The sequence below is a fragment of the Carcharhinus amblyrhynchos genome, chromosome 16 (genome assembly GCF_965287045.1).
Source record: "Carcharhinus amblyrhynchos chromosome 16, sCarAmb.v2.hapA, whole genome shotgun sequence".
NCBI classification, from domain to species: domain Eukaryota; kingdom Metazoa; phylum Chordata; class Chondrichthyes; order Carcharhiniformes; family Carcharhinidae; genus Carcharhinus; species Carcharhinus amblyrhynchos.
This window is the reverse complement of record NC_137339.1, coordinates 19,185,123-19,202,028: the sequence shown is the minus strand read 5'-3', so window position 1 is coordinate 19,202,028 and position 16,906 is coordinate 19,185,123. Positions and strand designations below refer to the sequence as shown.

The window sequence follows — 16,906 nt, the reverse complement described above, 5'->3', positions numbered from 1 at the left end:
AAGGATATTTTGGCCTTGGAGGGAGTGCAGAGGAGGTTTACTAGGCTGATGCCGGAGTTGAGGGGGATGAGCTATGAGGAGAGGCTGAATAAACTAGGCTTGTATTCGTTAGAGTTTAGAAGAATGAGGGGAGATCTCATTGAGACATATAAGATGATGAATGGGATGGATAGGATAGAGGTGGAGAGACTCTTCCCGCTCAGAAAGGACAGTAGGACTAGGGGGCACAGCCTCAAGATAAAGGGGGGGCAGTTTAGAACGGAGTTGAGGAAGAACTTCTTCACTCAAAGGGTAGTGAATCTCTGGAATTCTCTGCCCATTGAAGTGGTGGAGGCTACCTCGCTAAATATATTTAAGATGCAGGTTGATGGGTTTTTGATAAGAGAGGGGATTAAGGGTTATGGGGAGAGGGCAGGAATGTGGAACTGAGCCATGACAGATCAGCCATGATCTTATTGAATGGCGGGGCAGGCTCGAAGGGCTAGATGGCCTACTCCTGCTCCTATTTCTTATGTTCTTATTATGAATCAAATACGGATTCAACTGCATCATAACGTGCTTATACACTTTGAAACACAGTGTGACCTAGAATGTTGGACATGCCGTGACCATTGTTCAAGTGCTAAGCAGCCTTGTCATTCATTTATTCATGAGTGCCTGTTTGTCTGCCCCAAGAAAGCTGGCACATGGCCTAATTATGCATCATTACTAATAAGGTCAGGTTTGAAAATTTAACAACCCAAATGTGGAGCCAGGAAAGGCAGAACCACGAACAGTCATCTTCTCTCCCGTCCCTTGTCACTGCTGGTTCCCTGCCGATCAAGTTTAAGCTTATTTATTAGTGTCACAAGTAGCTTACAGTAACACTGCAATGAAGTTACAGTGAAAATCCCTTAGTTGCCACGCTCTGGTGCCTGTTCAGATACACTGAGGGAGAATTTAGCAAGGCCAATGCACCAACCAGTATGTCTTTCAGGCTGTGGGAGGGATCCAGAGCATCGTAGGAAATCCATGCAGACACGGAGAGAATATGCAGAGCAGAATTTTACCAGCATGTCCATCCGAACTTCATATAATCTCACCTGAGGCCAACGGAGAATGCTGTTCTCCAAGCCTTCCCGTCGCCAGAATCGGGGCAAGCATGCCGGTCAAGTTCCAGACACAGACTCCACATTCCACACAGACAACGACCCAAGCCAGGAATTGAACCTGCATCCCTGGCGCTGTGAGGCAGTGGTGCTAACCACTGCCATCATGCCACCCACAGATCAACACAGATTCCACTCTCCAAGTCAGCAACAACACCAACAGGCTACCACTATGTCCCACATAATCACCCCAAATCTTCATTCCTGATAGCATGAGCCTATCTCTGCTCACCAGCTCCAAGGAAATGAGGGCCTAGACCCAATAGTGAGTGTGAGTGTGTGTATCTCAGTCCTCGCCATTCAGGGGTAAAGTTTAATTCCGGTACCCCTCCCGCAGCTGTATGCCCAATTTTATATCCTGTAACTCCTGTTTGGGGTAGAGCTGGCTATTTGCACTCAAAGCACACGATGGCTGCTGGCACCATTGTTCCTTATGCCAATTGCACAACTTCTGCAATGTACCCAGGTGCATTGTTTCAAATCCTACACAATCCAATAAATTAAGTATGTTATTCAACATTCTTTTATGCTTATTTTTATCAAAAAAATGTTACAATCAATTCTCCACAGTCTCAGAGGTCATTAGAAGTCAGGAATCTCATTTACTGAAATTCTCTGATTGTATATCTTCACCATTCTCTGAAACATCAAAGGCAGGTTTTACAGAGGGGGCAGTTGATAAATGGTGGGGTGAAGAAGATACAAGGACTTGCAATTGGTTAAGGACATACACTATTGTTAGTCTGTGTCACACCAACTTGTCCATTTGAATCGCAGGTGATTCGGTCCGCCTTGTTGTCCAACAAGGGGCACACACGCGGTGGGTCGTGCAAGGGCTGCTCTTGGATGTTGCTTCGAGAGTTGCCTAGTGCTTCACGCCGTTAGTGTACGCTTAAACTGGACCATCTGACGGGCAACATGACAGCTCAGTGACTATCACTGTTTGCTGTGCAGATACATGGATTTGGGCCAGTGTCTGCGGGAGTTTGCACACTCTCGCCACGATTGCGTGGGTTTTCTCCGGGTGCTCCAGTTTCCTCCCACACCCCAAAAACGTGCTCTTAGGCTGATTGGTGTAACAAACTGTCCCTAAATTAGTCTTTCCTCAATCTTCCCCAATAGGCGTAGACAAAGTCATAGGTAGAGGAGGGCACTCACAGTGTTAAAATGGCGGCGCGGGCTCGTTGGGCCAAAGGGCCTGTTTCCCGTGCTGTGTTGTTCTTTGTTGAATGCAGTAGCTGACACAGACAATGAAGGTTTATTATCAGGGTGGTGGTGGTGGAGGAGGGGGGGGGGGGGGGGTGGAAAATCACACCTCCTCGCCCCATTCCACCAACAAGGCAAAGTCAGCGCAGAGCCAACCCAATATGTGCCTGCCATCAGCCCACCCGGCAGCCATAAAGCATTGCGGGCGGGCTTATCCAGCCCTCAGTGGGGAGAATGTCCTCCCTGAGGAGCTGCCAGCCAATTTGCACTGGCCAGCATTTCTGTCAGTCTTGGCAGCACCAAGTCCACATTATGGATGCTGCTGCGACTGCAAGCAGGTCCAAGAAGATGGACCATAGATCCCCGAAGCCAAGTAAGTGTAGCATCTTGGGCAGGTCGGGGGGGGGGGTGGGGGAGCGAGGATGATTCAATTTTAGGGGGACTGATCCCAATCGGCAAAGGGTAGCCCCTGAAGATAAAAACCCCACTTTCCTTTCTACCTTTGAAGATTTTTTTTCAATTGTACTGTCCACTCCCACCTGACTGCCCACGCCAAAACGTTTTAAAGAACAACAAAAGGACAAAGAAAAGTACAGTACAGGAACAGGCCCTTTGGCCCTCCAAGCCTGTGCCGATCACGATGCCCTAAACTAAGGAAAAACTTCTGCCCACATTCAAACCATCTCCCTCTAAACCCTCCCTATTCATGTACCCATCCAGATGCCTCTTAAATGCTGTAATGTGCCTGCTTCCACCACCTCCTCTGACAGCGTTTTATGGAGGGAGCAGCGTATTATCAGGCTTTTGGCTTGGTAGCAGGATCAACAAGAGTTCTTAATTATCCATTTAAATGTTGAGGAGGCTGCTGATTTTGATTTGATTTGTCACTGTCACATGTCTTAACATAAAAGTGAAAAGTATTATTACTTGCGCGCCATACAGACAAAGCATACTGTTCATAGAGAAGGAAACGAGAGAGTGCAGAATGTAATGTTACAGTCACAGCTCAAGTGTAGAGAAAGATCAAATTAATGCAAGGTAGGTCCATTCAAAAGTCTGATGGCAGCAGGGAAGAAACTGTTCTTAAGTCGGTTGGTAAGTGATCTCAGACTTTCGTATCTTTTTCCCAATGGAAGGAGGTGGAAGAGAGAATGCCTGGGATGTGTGGGGTCCTTAATTATGCTGGCTGCTTTGCCAAGGCATCAGGAAGTGTAGCCAAAGTCAATGGATGGGAGGCTGATTTGCGTGATGGATTGGGCTAAATTCACAACCTTTTGTAATTTCTTGTCGTCTTGGGCAAAGCAGGAGCCATACCAAGCTGTGATACACCATAGGAAGCATTTTTTCTGGTTGTATCAGTAAAAGTTGGTGAGAATCATAGCTGATATGCCAAATTTCCTTAGTCTTCTGAGGAAGTAGAGGTGTTGGTGGGTTTTCTTAACTATAGTAGCAACATGGAGAGGGGGGGACAAGGACAGTTTGTTGATGCTCTGGACAGCAAAAAACCTGAAGCTCTCAACCCTTTCCACTTCATCCTAATTGATGTAGACTGAGGCATGTTCTCCTCTATACTTTCTGAAGTCGATGGCAATCTCCTTCGTTTTGTTGATATTAAGGGAGAGGTTGTCGCCACACCAGTTTCTTTATCTCTTTCCTGTACTCAGACTCATCATTGTTTGAGATCCGACCCATGACGGTGGTGTTGTCAGCAAACTTGAAAATCAAGTTGGAGGGGAATTTGGCCACACAGTCACAGATGAATCAGGAGTATAGTAAGGGGCTGAGGATGATCATGGAAGAGGTGCTGTTGTCTACCCTTACTGATTGTGGCCTGTGGGTTAGGAAGTTCAGGATCCAGTCACAGAGGAAGGAACCAAGGCCCAAGCCACAGAGCATCTGCCTGCCCTCCATATTATGGAAGTGAGCAGGAAAATTGGTGGATGGGCATCTTCCCAATTTTACATGCTTCCCTCCATAAACACATCCAGACGGACACTTAAAATGCAGCCTTGACGCTGCCACTGTGCACGTTCGGGACATGTTCCCTGACCTCTGGGATGAATAAACACAACCAAATGCATATGTCAACAGATATCTTTAGTTCCATAAGAAAATTACCATACTTTTCACCCACCTTCCATGCAAATCACCCTCATCAAAACAACTGTGTCATTATTCAAGTAGTGCATTGCAGGTATCACAATCACATTTCTAGAAAATGATAACAAAGTAATCAAATAACCAATGCAAATATGTCAAAAAAAGACCGGACTCAGTTGGACACACAACGGCACACAGGGTTACAATTGGAGTATTAACTTGGTTTCACAATGACTCAGCGGTTTGAAAAGCCAACTGCACAGAGTCAGTCAGCCTGTGCTGATTGTATCAGTATAATGGAAGGGGCATAACAACTCAGATCAGCATTGGGGTGAGGAGGGGGCTCCCAAGCATTATTGAACATGATCAATTGTGTATATCAAGTGAGAACAAGGTCACGTTTCACCTTGATGCTCCTGTGGTAAATAATCATACTAATTCTCACTGATCGGGCACAAATATTTCTCGGCATTACCCGTTCTGTACCTAGAAATCAAAAGGTTGGATTTTCCTCTGCTAACCCAAAGTATTCTGCACCTGTCACCACAGAGGATTTTTGGACTATATCATAGACTAGGCACACCACCACGTACACCACCAGCATAGACATGCTCCCTGATCCGGGCCTTGCGCTTGCAATTCATAATGACACAACTGTTATTCCACTACGTTATCATCCTACTACACAAAAGAAGCTGAATCAACTTCAAACTACGTAAACAGACAACCCCACACTGGAATCTAGAGAACACAAAACGTTGGCCCTGATTTTCCCGGCACAGCCGCCCCAAAATCAGGGTGGGCAAGGTTCGCAGAACAGCATTTCCTGTTGGCCTGGGGTGCGATCTTATGAGCCTTGGGCAGCCCTGCCGGTAAAATGCGGGATGTTGTATTCAGGTTTCTCCTGTATGTTACATGAGAGTTTGGCCAATTCCTCACAGCCAGTCTAGTCAACAGGTACCATATTTATTTGGTAGATATTATGGCTCCAGCTTGATATTCCCATCATATTCAGCAGTGAGTGACAACAAAGACTTCCACACACCAACGAAGCTCTTTTCCACCTTCGTCCAGTGATACATTTCTTGGTGGTGGAATCTTCCAGACCTGCTGCTGTCAGTAAGATTTCCCACTGATTCCAGCGCCGCCACCAGAAATCCTGCAGCGGGGTTCACCATCAGCTGGAACAGAAGATATCACTGGCAGGAAAAGCCAGAACACCACCCTCTTAAGTATATAGAACAAGTAGCTTCACCACAGTTGTGTACTGCAGCAAGACTTGGAACATGTGGCAGTGATACATAGAAGCACTAGAGAAATTCCATTAGCAATGCCTCCATCACATCATTCAATGGGACCTTAAACAAATGCTAGGGTCCTTCATGAAGCCAGCTTCACAAGCATTCAAGCAAAATTCTGAAAAAAAGAACAACTTCTTTATTTCCAAATGGCTGGAAACCAGATCTTATTTTCTTAATAATCAAATTAGCAATGTTTTGGGGAGGTCAAAGACACTCTAAGATGCGGCACGGTTAGCACTACTGCCACGCAGTGCCTAGGGCCCAGGTTCAATTACGACCTGGGTAACTGGCTGCGTGGAGTTTGCATGTTCTCCTCATGAGCCCAAAGATATCCAGGTCAAAAACTGACCTGTTCAGTCAAATGAAGACCCATGGCAGAAAGCTGTGATTCTGAGTAGACGTCACCTTTGAAACAAGGGGCAGCTGGAAATGACAGGAGTTTTCCATGCTGATTTTATATCACCCAGATTAGAGCACACACCCAGAAATGGAGGAAGGTTGCATGGTCAAGCTATAAAATTATTAAAGTATCACTGTCCCTCTGCAGGCCCAGCATGGATGTGGTATCATTCTGCAGCATGATATTGTTCTGGTAAGAATTCTTCTAACAAATGCACGATGATGAGTACACACGGATGTGATCAAATACATCAAATGCTTGATTATCTTGGGACCACAGACAAATTTTGCAGAGAATTGCTGTCAATTGCAAGCCTCAGTCTCGCAGTTTTATCCATTGTAACCAAGCTATTCCTCCTGTTCAGATACCACACCCAGGACATCCATTATTCCCACACACCAGCTCCATTCCCCACCCCCCACCCCAGAATTAAACGTCCAATCACAGGTGAGAATCTTATTGCAAACCTAACCAGGTTATGTTTATTAGTCAGTCCCCTCAAAAAGCGCTCAGTGGGGTCAGTTAGAGGACAGGTGGGCCAATTTCCACCGAAACAGAGAAACCTGAGTATTTGTACAGATGGAGCAAGCAATAAGTTTAAATTCACTTATCTGTGGACCTTTTGACAATACACAGTCAGTTACAACCTTGCAAATATTCTCACAAGTGTGACATTTTGTTGATGTAATTCTGTCTGTGATTGAAGTGAAGTGCTCTAAAAATCTAACTGAGCAATTCAGCCCAAATACAAACAGGTTAAACTCATTATGAGAAACAACACAGGGGTTCATTGATCTTAAAGGTAAATAGGGTTAAGGTTGGCCTTGGATTTTAATTTCACGTGAAAAATAATAATATCACAGGAAGGGTATTGCATTCCATTAGTAACAAGCAAAGTGAGACAATGCAATGCTTTCACTGTTTGCATCAAATTTACATCATGTTAATATTACAGCTTTTACTTGGCAATTATCAAGCATAAAGTAACATTTATTAATAAGAGTACCACCATACCAGTTATCAAGCAAACAAGTTGGCTAACACTTCATCACCCTCTGCAAACACATAGCTTGGGACAACATTTCTACATAAACAGAAAGATTCATTGCACATACAAACATGCTCATTGGATAGCTCTGGTCATTATGTATATCAACATCATAGGTGCATTCGCAAGGTTTTTTGCTTTAACTTATTAAAAATTAAATCATTGCGTCCTCTCAAACGAGTGATCCACTGGGCAACACTTGATACCCAATATGATCTAAAATCATAGAATCCCTACAGCGCAAAAGGAGGTCATTCAACCCACCGAGCCCACACTGACCACTAACTCACCCATGTCCTATGTTCGTCCCCAAAGTATTTACCCGGCTAATCCCCCAACACTAGGGTCAATTCAGCATGGCCAATCAACCTAACCTGCACATCTCTGGAGTGTGGAAGGAAACCGCAGCATCTGGAGGAAACACATGCAGACATGGGGAAAATGTGCAAACTTCACACAGACAGTGAGTGACCTGAGGCCAGAATTGAAAGGCAGCAGTGTTAACCAATGTGCCACTACGGCCACCCATATCTGTTTTTTCTTTAATGGGAGAACTAACATAATGCATTTTACAGCAGCTTCATCAGTTTTCAAATTGACTTTACCAACGCAACAGAATTGCTTTCAATTTTGCTTACTTCATTTAATTCAAGTACAGAGTCAAGATTACCCAAGATTATAAATGAGTTACAGGAATATTTGCCACCCCAGGCAAGTTTAGTATTCTGCTGGATTGTTTAGTCAAACTACAAATGTGTAATAAGTAATATACGTAAGTTAATGAATAAAACTTCTGTGAAGTACAGACTTTCAATGTCCATTTTAACTCCAGAAACTGTGTGTCCAGGTATTTTCAAGCACAGCTGGTTAGATGCATTGGCCATGCTAAATTCTCCCTCAGTTACCTGAACAGGTGTGGCAACTAGGGGATTTTCACAGTAACTTCATTGCAGTGTTAATGTAAATCTACTTGTGACACTAATATATAAACTTTAAACTTTATTGTTTTCCCGTGACATTGCTTACAGTTATCCAAAAAAGATGTAGGAAAAATACATTCTTTTGGGTTAAAGGGGTCATGTATTTTAATTCAATATTTTCCCTGAACAGTTTAGGAACTAAATGAATGGCCATTACAAACAGCATTTTCCTGGAATTTGGAAAAAAAAATCATCCAGCATGTCCAATGAGGAAACATTTCTCAAGACAGAACAATGCAACTCAGAAAAAAATTCTAAAAATAAATAAGAAATAATGCGATAGAAAAGTTGTGACCCATTTGAATTAAGGAGGATTTCATATTTCCCAGTCAATTCATTGTCTGTTAATGAATCAAATGCATGAAATGTTCACGCAACCATCTATATCTTTATAATGAAGAAATGTTGAACAGTTGGTGCTACTTAATATCACATGCAGTAGTTAGGGATAAAAATGGGCGACCCGAATACGTGTCCCAAAGAGTGTTTGATTTCTGCAAAATTACCAACTAAGCTCAAATATGGATGAAATTACTTGCAGGTGAAATAGCACGTAGACATTGCTGTCAGCGTTACTAGCTTCCCACCTCAGTATCATTAGCCATTTTAAAATCCAAGCGATCACCATGTTTAAATCAGGTTGATTCAGAAAATAAGTAAAAATATTCGTTCAGGTTTTCCTTTCAAAACAACAGACAAAGTTTAGGACGCATGCCATTATTCATATGGAAATGGAAAAGAAACTTCAAGCACCAGTTGCATGGCTAAACTGAAAAATCCAAAGATTGCTGCCCAAGTTATGTCATCAGTTTCATGAAAATTATATCTCACTGCCTGTCTCACCATTGAAATGCACTGAAAGACCTGTCTGGAGATATGAACTTTAACTCACCACAGAATGTTAACCCTTGCCCTTTTCAAAGCACTTTTGAATGATGTAATGAATTTTAATTTAAGCCAACACAGATTTTTTTCAGGAAAAATTGCATTAAACTTGCTGATTTTTTGAAGGGGTAACAGAGAGGGTTGATGAGGGCAATGCTGTTGATGTGGTGTTACATGGACTTCCAAAAGGCATTTGATACAATGCCATACAACAGACTTGTAAGCAAAGTTATAGTTCATACAATAAAAGGGATAGTAGCAACATGAATGCAAAATTGGCTAAGCAACAGAAAATAGGGGGTAGTGGTTAACGTATGTCTTTTGAGCTGGAGAAAGGTTTGTAGGGGGGATTTCCAGGGGTCAGTGTTGGGACCTTTGTTTTCCTGATATATATACAATGGCCTAGGCTATTGTTTACACAACACAGTTTCAGAATCTGCAGATGATACAAAACATGGCAGTAGTAAACTTGAGAATACTGTACAACTTCAACGGAACACAGAAAAGTTGGCCGAACGGGCAGAGAGGTGGCAGATCAAATTCAATATTTAGAATTGTAAAGAGATTCATTTTGTTAGGAAGAACATGAAGAGACAATATAAATAAAGGGGATGCAGGAGTAGAGGGACCTGGATGTATATGTGCATAAGAAACTAAAAGCAGCACGATTACTAAAGTATAGAGCATCCAAACTTACATGGGCAAGAGCAAGGAAGTTGTGTTGAACTTATGTCAGACACAGTTCAGCTGGAATAGTGCAGCCATTTGGACACCACAATTTAAAAAGGATGTGAAGGCATTGGAGAGAGGGCAGGAAAGTTTTACAAGAATGATTCCAGGGATGAGAAACCTCAGTTCTGAAGACAGAATGGAGAAATTAGGATTGTTTTTCTTGGAGAAAAGACTGAGAGGAGATTTGGTAGAGGTATTCAAAATCATGAGGGATCTGGACAAGGTAGACAGGGATAAACTGTTACCACTCATGAAAAGACTGAGAAGGAGAGGGCACAGATTTAAAGTAATTGGTAAAAGAAACAAAACCATTATGAGAAAAAAGAAATTCACACAGCAAGTGTTTGGAAGGTTTAGAATCCACTGCTCAAGCGTGTGCTGGAGGCAAGTTCAATAGAGGCATTCAAAAAGGAATGAGACTATTATCTAAAAAGGAATAATGTGCAGGGTTATGGGGAGAAAGCAGGAGAATGGCTCATTCAGAAAACCAGTGCAGATATGATGGGCTAAATGGCCTTCTAAACTGTAACAATTCTATGATTCTGTGAATTACTGTTAATCAACATTTCTACTACTGAAAATAAACTAGTGCATGCGGAGTCGCATTCCTTCAGGTTCAGATGTTATAAGAGGTATTAAAAATGTCAAATTTAAAATTAAAAAATTCTAACTTTTTCTGTTTCTTTTTAATTTTCTTAAACCCAATTTTGCTTTCCCTTTATTTATCTTTCTGTATCTATTTAACAATGAATTCAACCAAACTAATTAAAATGCCCTTCTCAGTCTTTGTTTGGATTTGCATTCTCATCAGGAGGGCAATTTAATAACAAATTCAGTGTTCTAGGAGGTGACTTTAACTGTGGTCAAAGATCACATAACAGGATGGAGCATGAAATCATCATCCACCCAAATGCAAAGATGTGCCAATGCAGGGTGACTTTAGTCTCAAATCCAGAAGGCTGCTCTGGACCATCAGTAAAGCCCTTTGGTGATTGGTCATCAAGGCTGATGGACAATGATGGAATGCTCAAAAGGAACTGCAACATAACAAATGGATTCCTCATAAAGGACCCCACAGCCTGAGGGATAAAATCATCCTCAAACAGTAGACAATTGACAACTACATCAAAAACTGTCATAATAGTTCTGCGATCTTCTCCACTGATAGAAAATTAAAGCATCCACTATGGGTAGGTAGTGGTATTAACACTGGGCAAGCAATCCAGCTAATGCTCTGGGGACATGTGGTCAAATCCCACCATGGCAGCTGGCGGTATTTGAATTCAATGAGTATGCATTTCTCTATAGTAAAGTGGGTAAATTTTGTCTTTTAAAAAGCACTTAGACATTTACATGGTGAAGATAGGTATACGAGGATATGAGTCAAATGCTGTAATTAGGACTAGCTTAACATTTAAAAAAAAGGACAACATGGACTAATTGAGCCAAAGGGCCTGTTTCCATGCTGTAAACCTCTATCAGTCTCTGAATGTGGAGCTCCTAATCAGATCCTGGATCACATCACCAACATTCTGCTCAAAGGGAATTCAAGGGCAGCCTACACTATAGCGATTTTGTTACAGTCAGAGCTTTGGTGTGGATAGCTGACTTAGATATTGCCATTTGATTTGTTTTTACCACGACCATCAGAAAAGAAGTCCTGGTGCAGTTCGTTTCACAATCTTTCGGTGTGGTGAGTTAGGGAGACACACAATTGTTTCACCAGTTCACTCGCTTCCCAGATGCCTAGTTTCCCTGACTGTGTCCTTATCCACTCTTGCCACATACAGAAATAAATCCAATACGCCAGGGCAGGTGTGACTAAAAGCCAATGCCATCAAGTGTCCACTTGAGCAGTCAAGTGCAATGGAAGAAACTTCACTCCTGGACAGCAGGCAACACGAAATAAATTCTTATTTGTATTGAAGTACTTGGAAAGCTGTAGGAATAAAGTTTATAAATTTTTCTATGATTTAAACATTCTTTCATAAAAATCTGCATATAAAATAGGCCCTGAAACCTTTTTAAACAAGCATCCTTGAAGCTTCATACTTTCAACATGAGTAAAGGCTTAATCCAGCTCCACACAACAACAAATATAGTTTCTGTTTAAATAATGGTACTGTAATCTGTACTGAACAACGAATGACAAAATAAAGCAGATCTCTGGTTTCACCTTATCCAAAATATATTAAGTATAAATTTACGATAGCAAAAGTTATACTTTGAAATGCACAAAGGGGGAAAAAAGATACCGTTGGTTAAACTTGGAACTTGGGAAACCTCGTATAGCCGCTGGCATCGAATTCGCATATAATTTGGGTCTCGGGATACGGCAGAAAGTTTTCGAAACGAAGTCTGTTGCCTTGTCGTCGTCCATGGCGAGTTTCCCCTTCGCAATGTCTGGGAAGCAGGCAAGCTCGAGGGAAACTTCAGCAAAAGGAGAATAATGATCCGCGGCAGCTCCTTTCCAACAGGCTATGTTCACTTTGAAGGAATGTGAAACCCAACCCACTAGATAGTGACAACTGTCAGCAACCCCACCCCCTAACTCATACACGCACATCACCCAGAATTTAATCAGCCAGTTTAATCTGCTACCGAGCTCTGCAGGCTTCTTCACAACATCCCAACATTTTCATCTTATTTTCTTCCACTTTTTAACCCACTCAACTTCGCACGGTGATACATTTCGGAATTTGAAAAAGTAAAGAACTGCTCTTGTTTGTTTTTAATGTGTGTGAAGGGAGTATTTACAGCAATGTGCTGCGGTGCAGCTAGGTTAAACATGTTTTGCTTCATTCTTTCGCTGAGAGCAATCAAACATGTGGATCGTTGACAATCTAATGGGCTTGGAATTTTTTTTCACTCCGTTCTTGAAGTTGCAAAGCCAAAGGGCAAAGTGGACCGGCCAGACCAGAATCCATCTTCTTGCTTTGCTCCAAAAACCAAATTCAAATTGAATCCAATTCAAGGTTCCCAGAAGAGAGACATACAAGATATCCAAGTTGGCAAGAAATGGCATGGAGGAGTGTTCCCATTCCACCGACTGCAGGAATCAGAGCAGGCAAGGGTTGGAAAGGTCTATTGACCTCGGGCAGGATTCTCCAGTTTCAGCGCAAGCACGGGCGTAAAATCCCACCCTTTTACCTGACCTTAGATGCGATCTTAGCCAAAAGGCTGAGAAGCGACCTTGTATGTCTTTCTCGTGGGGATACAAATTGGATTCAATTTGAATTGGATTTTGGAGTACGCAAGGAGATGAATTAAGGGCTTTTTAAAAATTCATTTGTGGGATGTCAGGGTCGCTAACAGGCCAGCATTTATTGCCCATCCATAGTTGCCTGCGGGCAATTGAGAGTTAACCACGTTGCTGAGGTTCTGGCCAGACCAGGGATGGACGGCAGATTTCTTTCCCTAACGGACATTAGTGAACTGGTGGGTTTTTCCAACAACTGACAATGATTGCCTGGTCCACACTGTGTGTTGGCTTTGTAATTTCAAGAAATGAGTGCATTAAAAAATCTAATGTGAAATCATTGTTATCAATCCAATACTTCCATACATCCCAGAGCTGAAAATGATCCAACAAAGGAAAAGAAGAAGGAAGCTAGCTTTTAATTTCACACTATCTCAACATCATAGACACTGTGGGGCAACACTGGACCTTGACCAAGTGGCTGTGGAGAGGATGTTTCCTCTTGTGGCAGAATCTAGGACCGGGGTCACTGTTTTAAAATCCTTTATAGACCAAGGAGAATATTTTACTCTGAGGACTGTGAGTCTTTGGAAACTCTTCCTCAAAAAGAGCAGGGGAAGAAGAGTCTCTGGATAGTTTAAGGCAGTGTTGGACAGATTCTTGATAAGGAAAGGTATAAGGTTATCAGTGGTATGTGGGGTTGAGGTTAGAATCAGGTCAACTGTGATTTTAATGAATGGTGGAGCAGGTTCGAGGGGCCAAGTGGCCTTACCCCTGCTCCTGATTCTTATGTTTGTAAATAAGTACCATCACTTCCCACCAGAGGATGCATAATTAGAAATCCAATTAATATTCTTTATATTGTGGGAGTGAGGGGAAGGCTGATTCAGCTCAGCTTCAAGGTAATTGGTCCAAAAAATAAAATGAGTTGCACCACTTAACCCATAATAACACAAGCAAGAAATGATGGTGAGAAAATTCAGTGATTCCTCTGTTGTGTCATGTCTGGATCCTTAATACATATATCAAGAAAAGCAGAGGTACTTATCTCCAATTTCAAAATAACAACGAAATTGATATATCCAGGGTCAGCAGTGTTATACTTGAAGGTATTGTATTGCTAACAAAACGTCAGCCAAGGCCATACTTGCTCTCAGTGCACACAAAAGAAAGGCATTGAAATATCAGTTTAGAATATGTGTTCCAGCTCCTGGAATGGAACTTGAACCCACCACCTTCTTATATTATTTTAACAGCAACATTTCACAAATACTGCAAACACTGGTGATTTAAGGTGATAGAGCAATGTTAGTTAAGTTTGAAATAGGGCTTATCACATTGGCTGCTCAACATATTGTGTCAAGGAATCATATAATAAAATGTAAGTTAAGCAGTAAATTTGGAGTAATGTTTGCAGAATCCACAGGTGGCGACAGGCCAGATGAAAAATTGGAAGACAGATCAGCATTTAGCTGCTGTCGTACATCTCCAAGCCTGTGATTATACAGCAGGTTAGAAGCAATTTGGAACAGGCTGTTTTCCTGTGCCTTCATTTGGGGAATACAAGATTTGTGGAAAGATGGCCAAGGGAGGAGAAAGAAAGAAAAAAATGTCAAGAAGAAGATAAGGAGAGTATAGCCCGGCCACTTAAAGACAAGGCTAAAGTGACCTTCTTCAAACCAGAAGTGTTGAGGTGATGATCCATCTCGGCCTGCTCCTGAGATCCCCTGAATTGCACACACCAGTCTTAAGACAATTTAATTCACTCCATATGATCTCAAGAAAGGCTGAATGCTTTAGATCAGAAAGGGCCTTTGGACCCTGACGCTATCCTATAGAATTAAAAACTTGTGCTCCAGAACTGGCCCCACTCTTAGCCAAACTGTTCCATTGCAGCTACAGCACAGGTGTCTATCTACCTGACAATGTGAAAAGTTGACCAGGTGTGTCCTGTCGATTGAAAAAACAGGACAAATTCAGTCTTGCCAGTTGCCGCTCAGTTTACTCACAATCATCAGCATAGTGATGCAAGAATGTTATCAAGCAGCAATTACTTAGTAATTCAGCCCTGTTGTTGAAATTTCCCAATTTGGCAGAGATGAATTTGAAGGTGAATCTCACATTATCCCACTTCTGAGTGATCCTGCCAAAGGCAGGGTCTGATTTAACAGGGCCACAAGCGCAGAGGTGACCTTTCAGGAGGCTGCCTTCAGGAAGAATATATCACCAATTTACCTGCAAAGGAATGCAGGATGGGGGCCTACATTGGGTCAGCAATATTGGTGTACCTTTAAGAGCTTTTTTAAATTCATGCTCACAGCCTTAGCTAATGTCATTATGTTGCCAGGCTGACTATGATGATTCCATTTATTGCTCCTTAAATGGTTTAAATGGGGTTGATTGTGTTTATTCTGGGATGTTTTACGATCCTGCATTGTTGGGAAGAGGAAAAAGAACTATGTTTAGGTCAGGTACAGGAGTTGATTTAAATTCAGTTTTGGGAGTTGAGGTGTTAACAGCATCAAGCTGAAAGAGAAGTTTCTCTCTCTCCCTTTTTGAAATTCTGTTGGTTAGCTGAAAGCAAAATTTTTCTTTTCTGAAGGACGAAAATCTGCTATTGTAGGGGCTGGACCAGAGTCTCTCTGGTGTTTTAGGAAGCTGTCTTGTCTCCAAACTGTCCTGAGTCGCAAAAGAATTTGACTGCAAAATTCAATGAATGGCCTCAATCCCAGTATCACATGAGCCTTAGTTTATACTGTGTTAAATCTGTTTAAAGGGTTGTTTATGGAGGTTGATTTGATTGGGACAGCTTATATATATAAAATACATATTCATTGAGGATTACACATTATTGTGGCTGTTTTGTTCTTGTTTGTAATTAATCAATGTTCTTGCTAATTTTCTTACTATACATGTTGACTATATTCTTAAATAAATTTTGTTTGATAAAAGCTCTTAATGGATCATTTGAGTCATACCTGAAGTGAAACATATCATGCTTTTCGTAGCCAAAATCAAGATGCACAACTTATGACCCAGGCGGACTCCATAAAACACTTTGGAGTTTCTGACCTGAACCATAACAGGTCCTGATATTGGGGTCCCGAAGCCGAGGGGAAAATCTATTCCCCTGACTCCACAAATCCTGTCCAGCATCTACAAGGCACAAGTCCAGAGAGTGATGGAATACCCTCCACCTGATTGGATGAGTGCAGCTCCAACAACACTCAACAAGCTTAACACCATCCAGGACAAACTTTCCACTTTATTGGAACCCCATTCATTACCTTAAACATTCGCTACTTCCACCACTGATGTTGATTGGCAGCAGTGTTTACCATTGCAGCAACTTGCCATCACCTTTAACAGCATTTTCCAAACCCATGATTGGTACCACATAGATTGGACAAAGATAGCAGGCACATGGGAACATTACCACTTTCAAGTTGTCCTCCAAGGCAAGGAGACTTGAAACTCTCCTTCATTGTCACTGAATCAAAATCCTGGAACACCGTTCTTAACTATACTGTGGATGTACATACACCACATAGACTGCAACGGTTCAAGCAGGCAGTAACTACCATCTTCTCAAAGGCAGTTGTGGGTGAGTAACAAATGCTGGCCTTGCCAGTGACACCCACTACCCATGAACAAATTAAAAAGAGAATCTTCTCTGCCCCAAGAGAGAAGATATCTAGTGCAGAACACTTGCACATAAAGGTAATACAGTCAAAACTTTGTTTTGCGTAGAACAAAATCAAATTTTGCACTATTAGAGGGCTCCTGCTTATATTTATATCATTATCAAAGTTAGAAATTGCATAGTAATTGTCATTTCATTTATCTGATTAAGAATTGGCCTAAATCCAGATTCAATTCATGACTTTCTATGCCAGTGAGACCAAGA

At 42.0% G+C, this 16,906-nt stretch overlaps 1 protein-coding gene across 2 annotated transcripts in view; it reads right to left on the bottom strand.

Moving 5' to 3' along the window:
- arhgap40 (Rho GTPase activating protein 40) overlaps positions 1-16,906 on the bottom strand; it is a 119,087-nt gene that overhangs the window by 61,723 nt on the left and 40,458 nt on the right. The window contains exon 1 of one of the 2 annotated variants that reach the window (XM_080204782.1): positions 12,056-12,293. The exons of the other annotated variant lie outside the window; for it this stretch is intronic. Coding sequence (XP_080060908.1) covers positions 12,056-12,180 — 125 coding nt within the window. The 5' untranslated portion in view covers positions 12,181-12,293. Of the gene's footprint in view, positions 1-12,055; positions 12,294-16,906 lie in introns of those variants that run through there. 2 annotated transcript variants of the gene reach the window in all.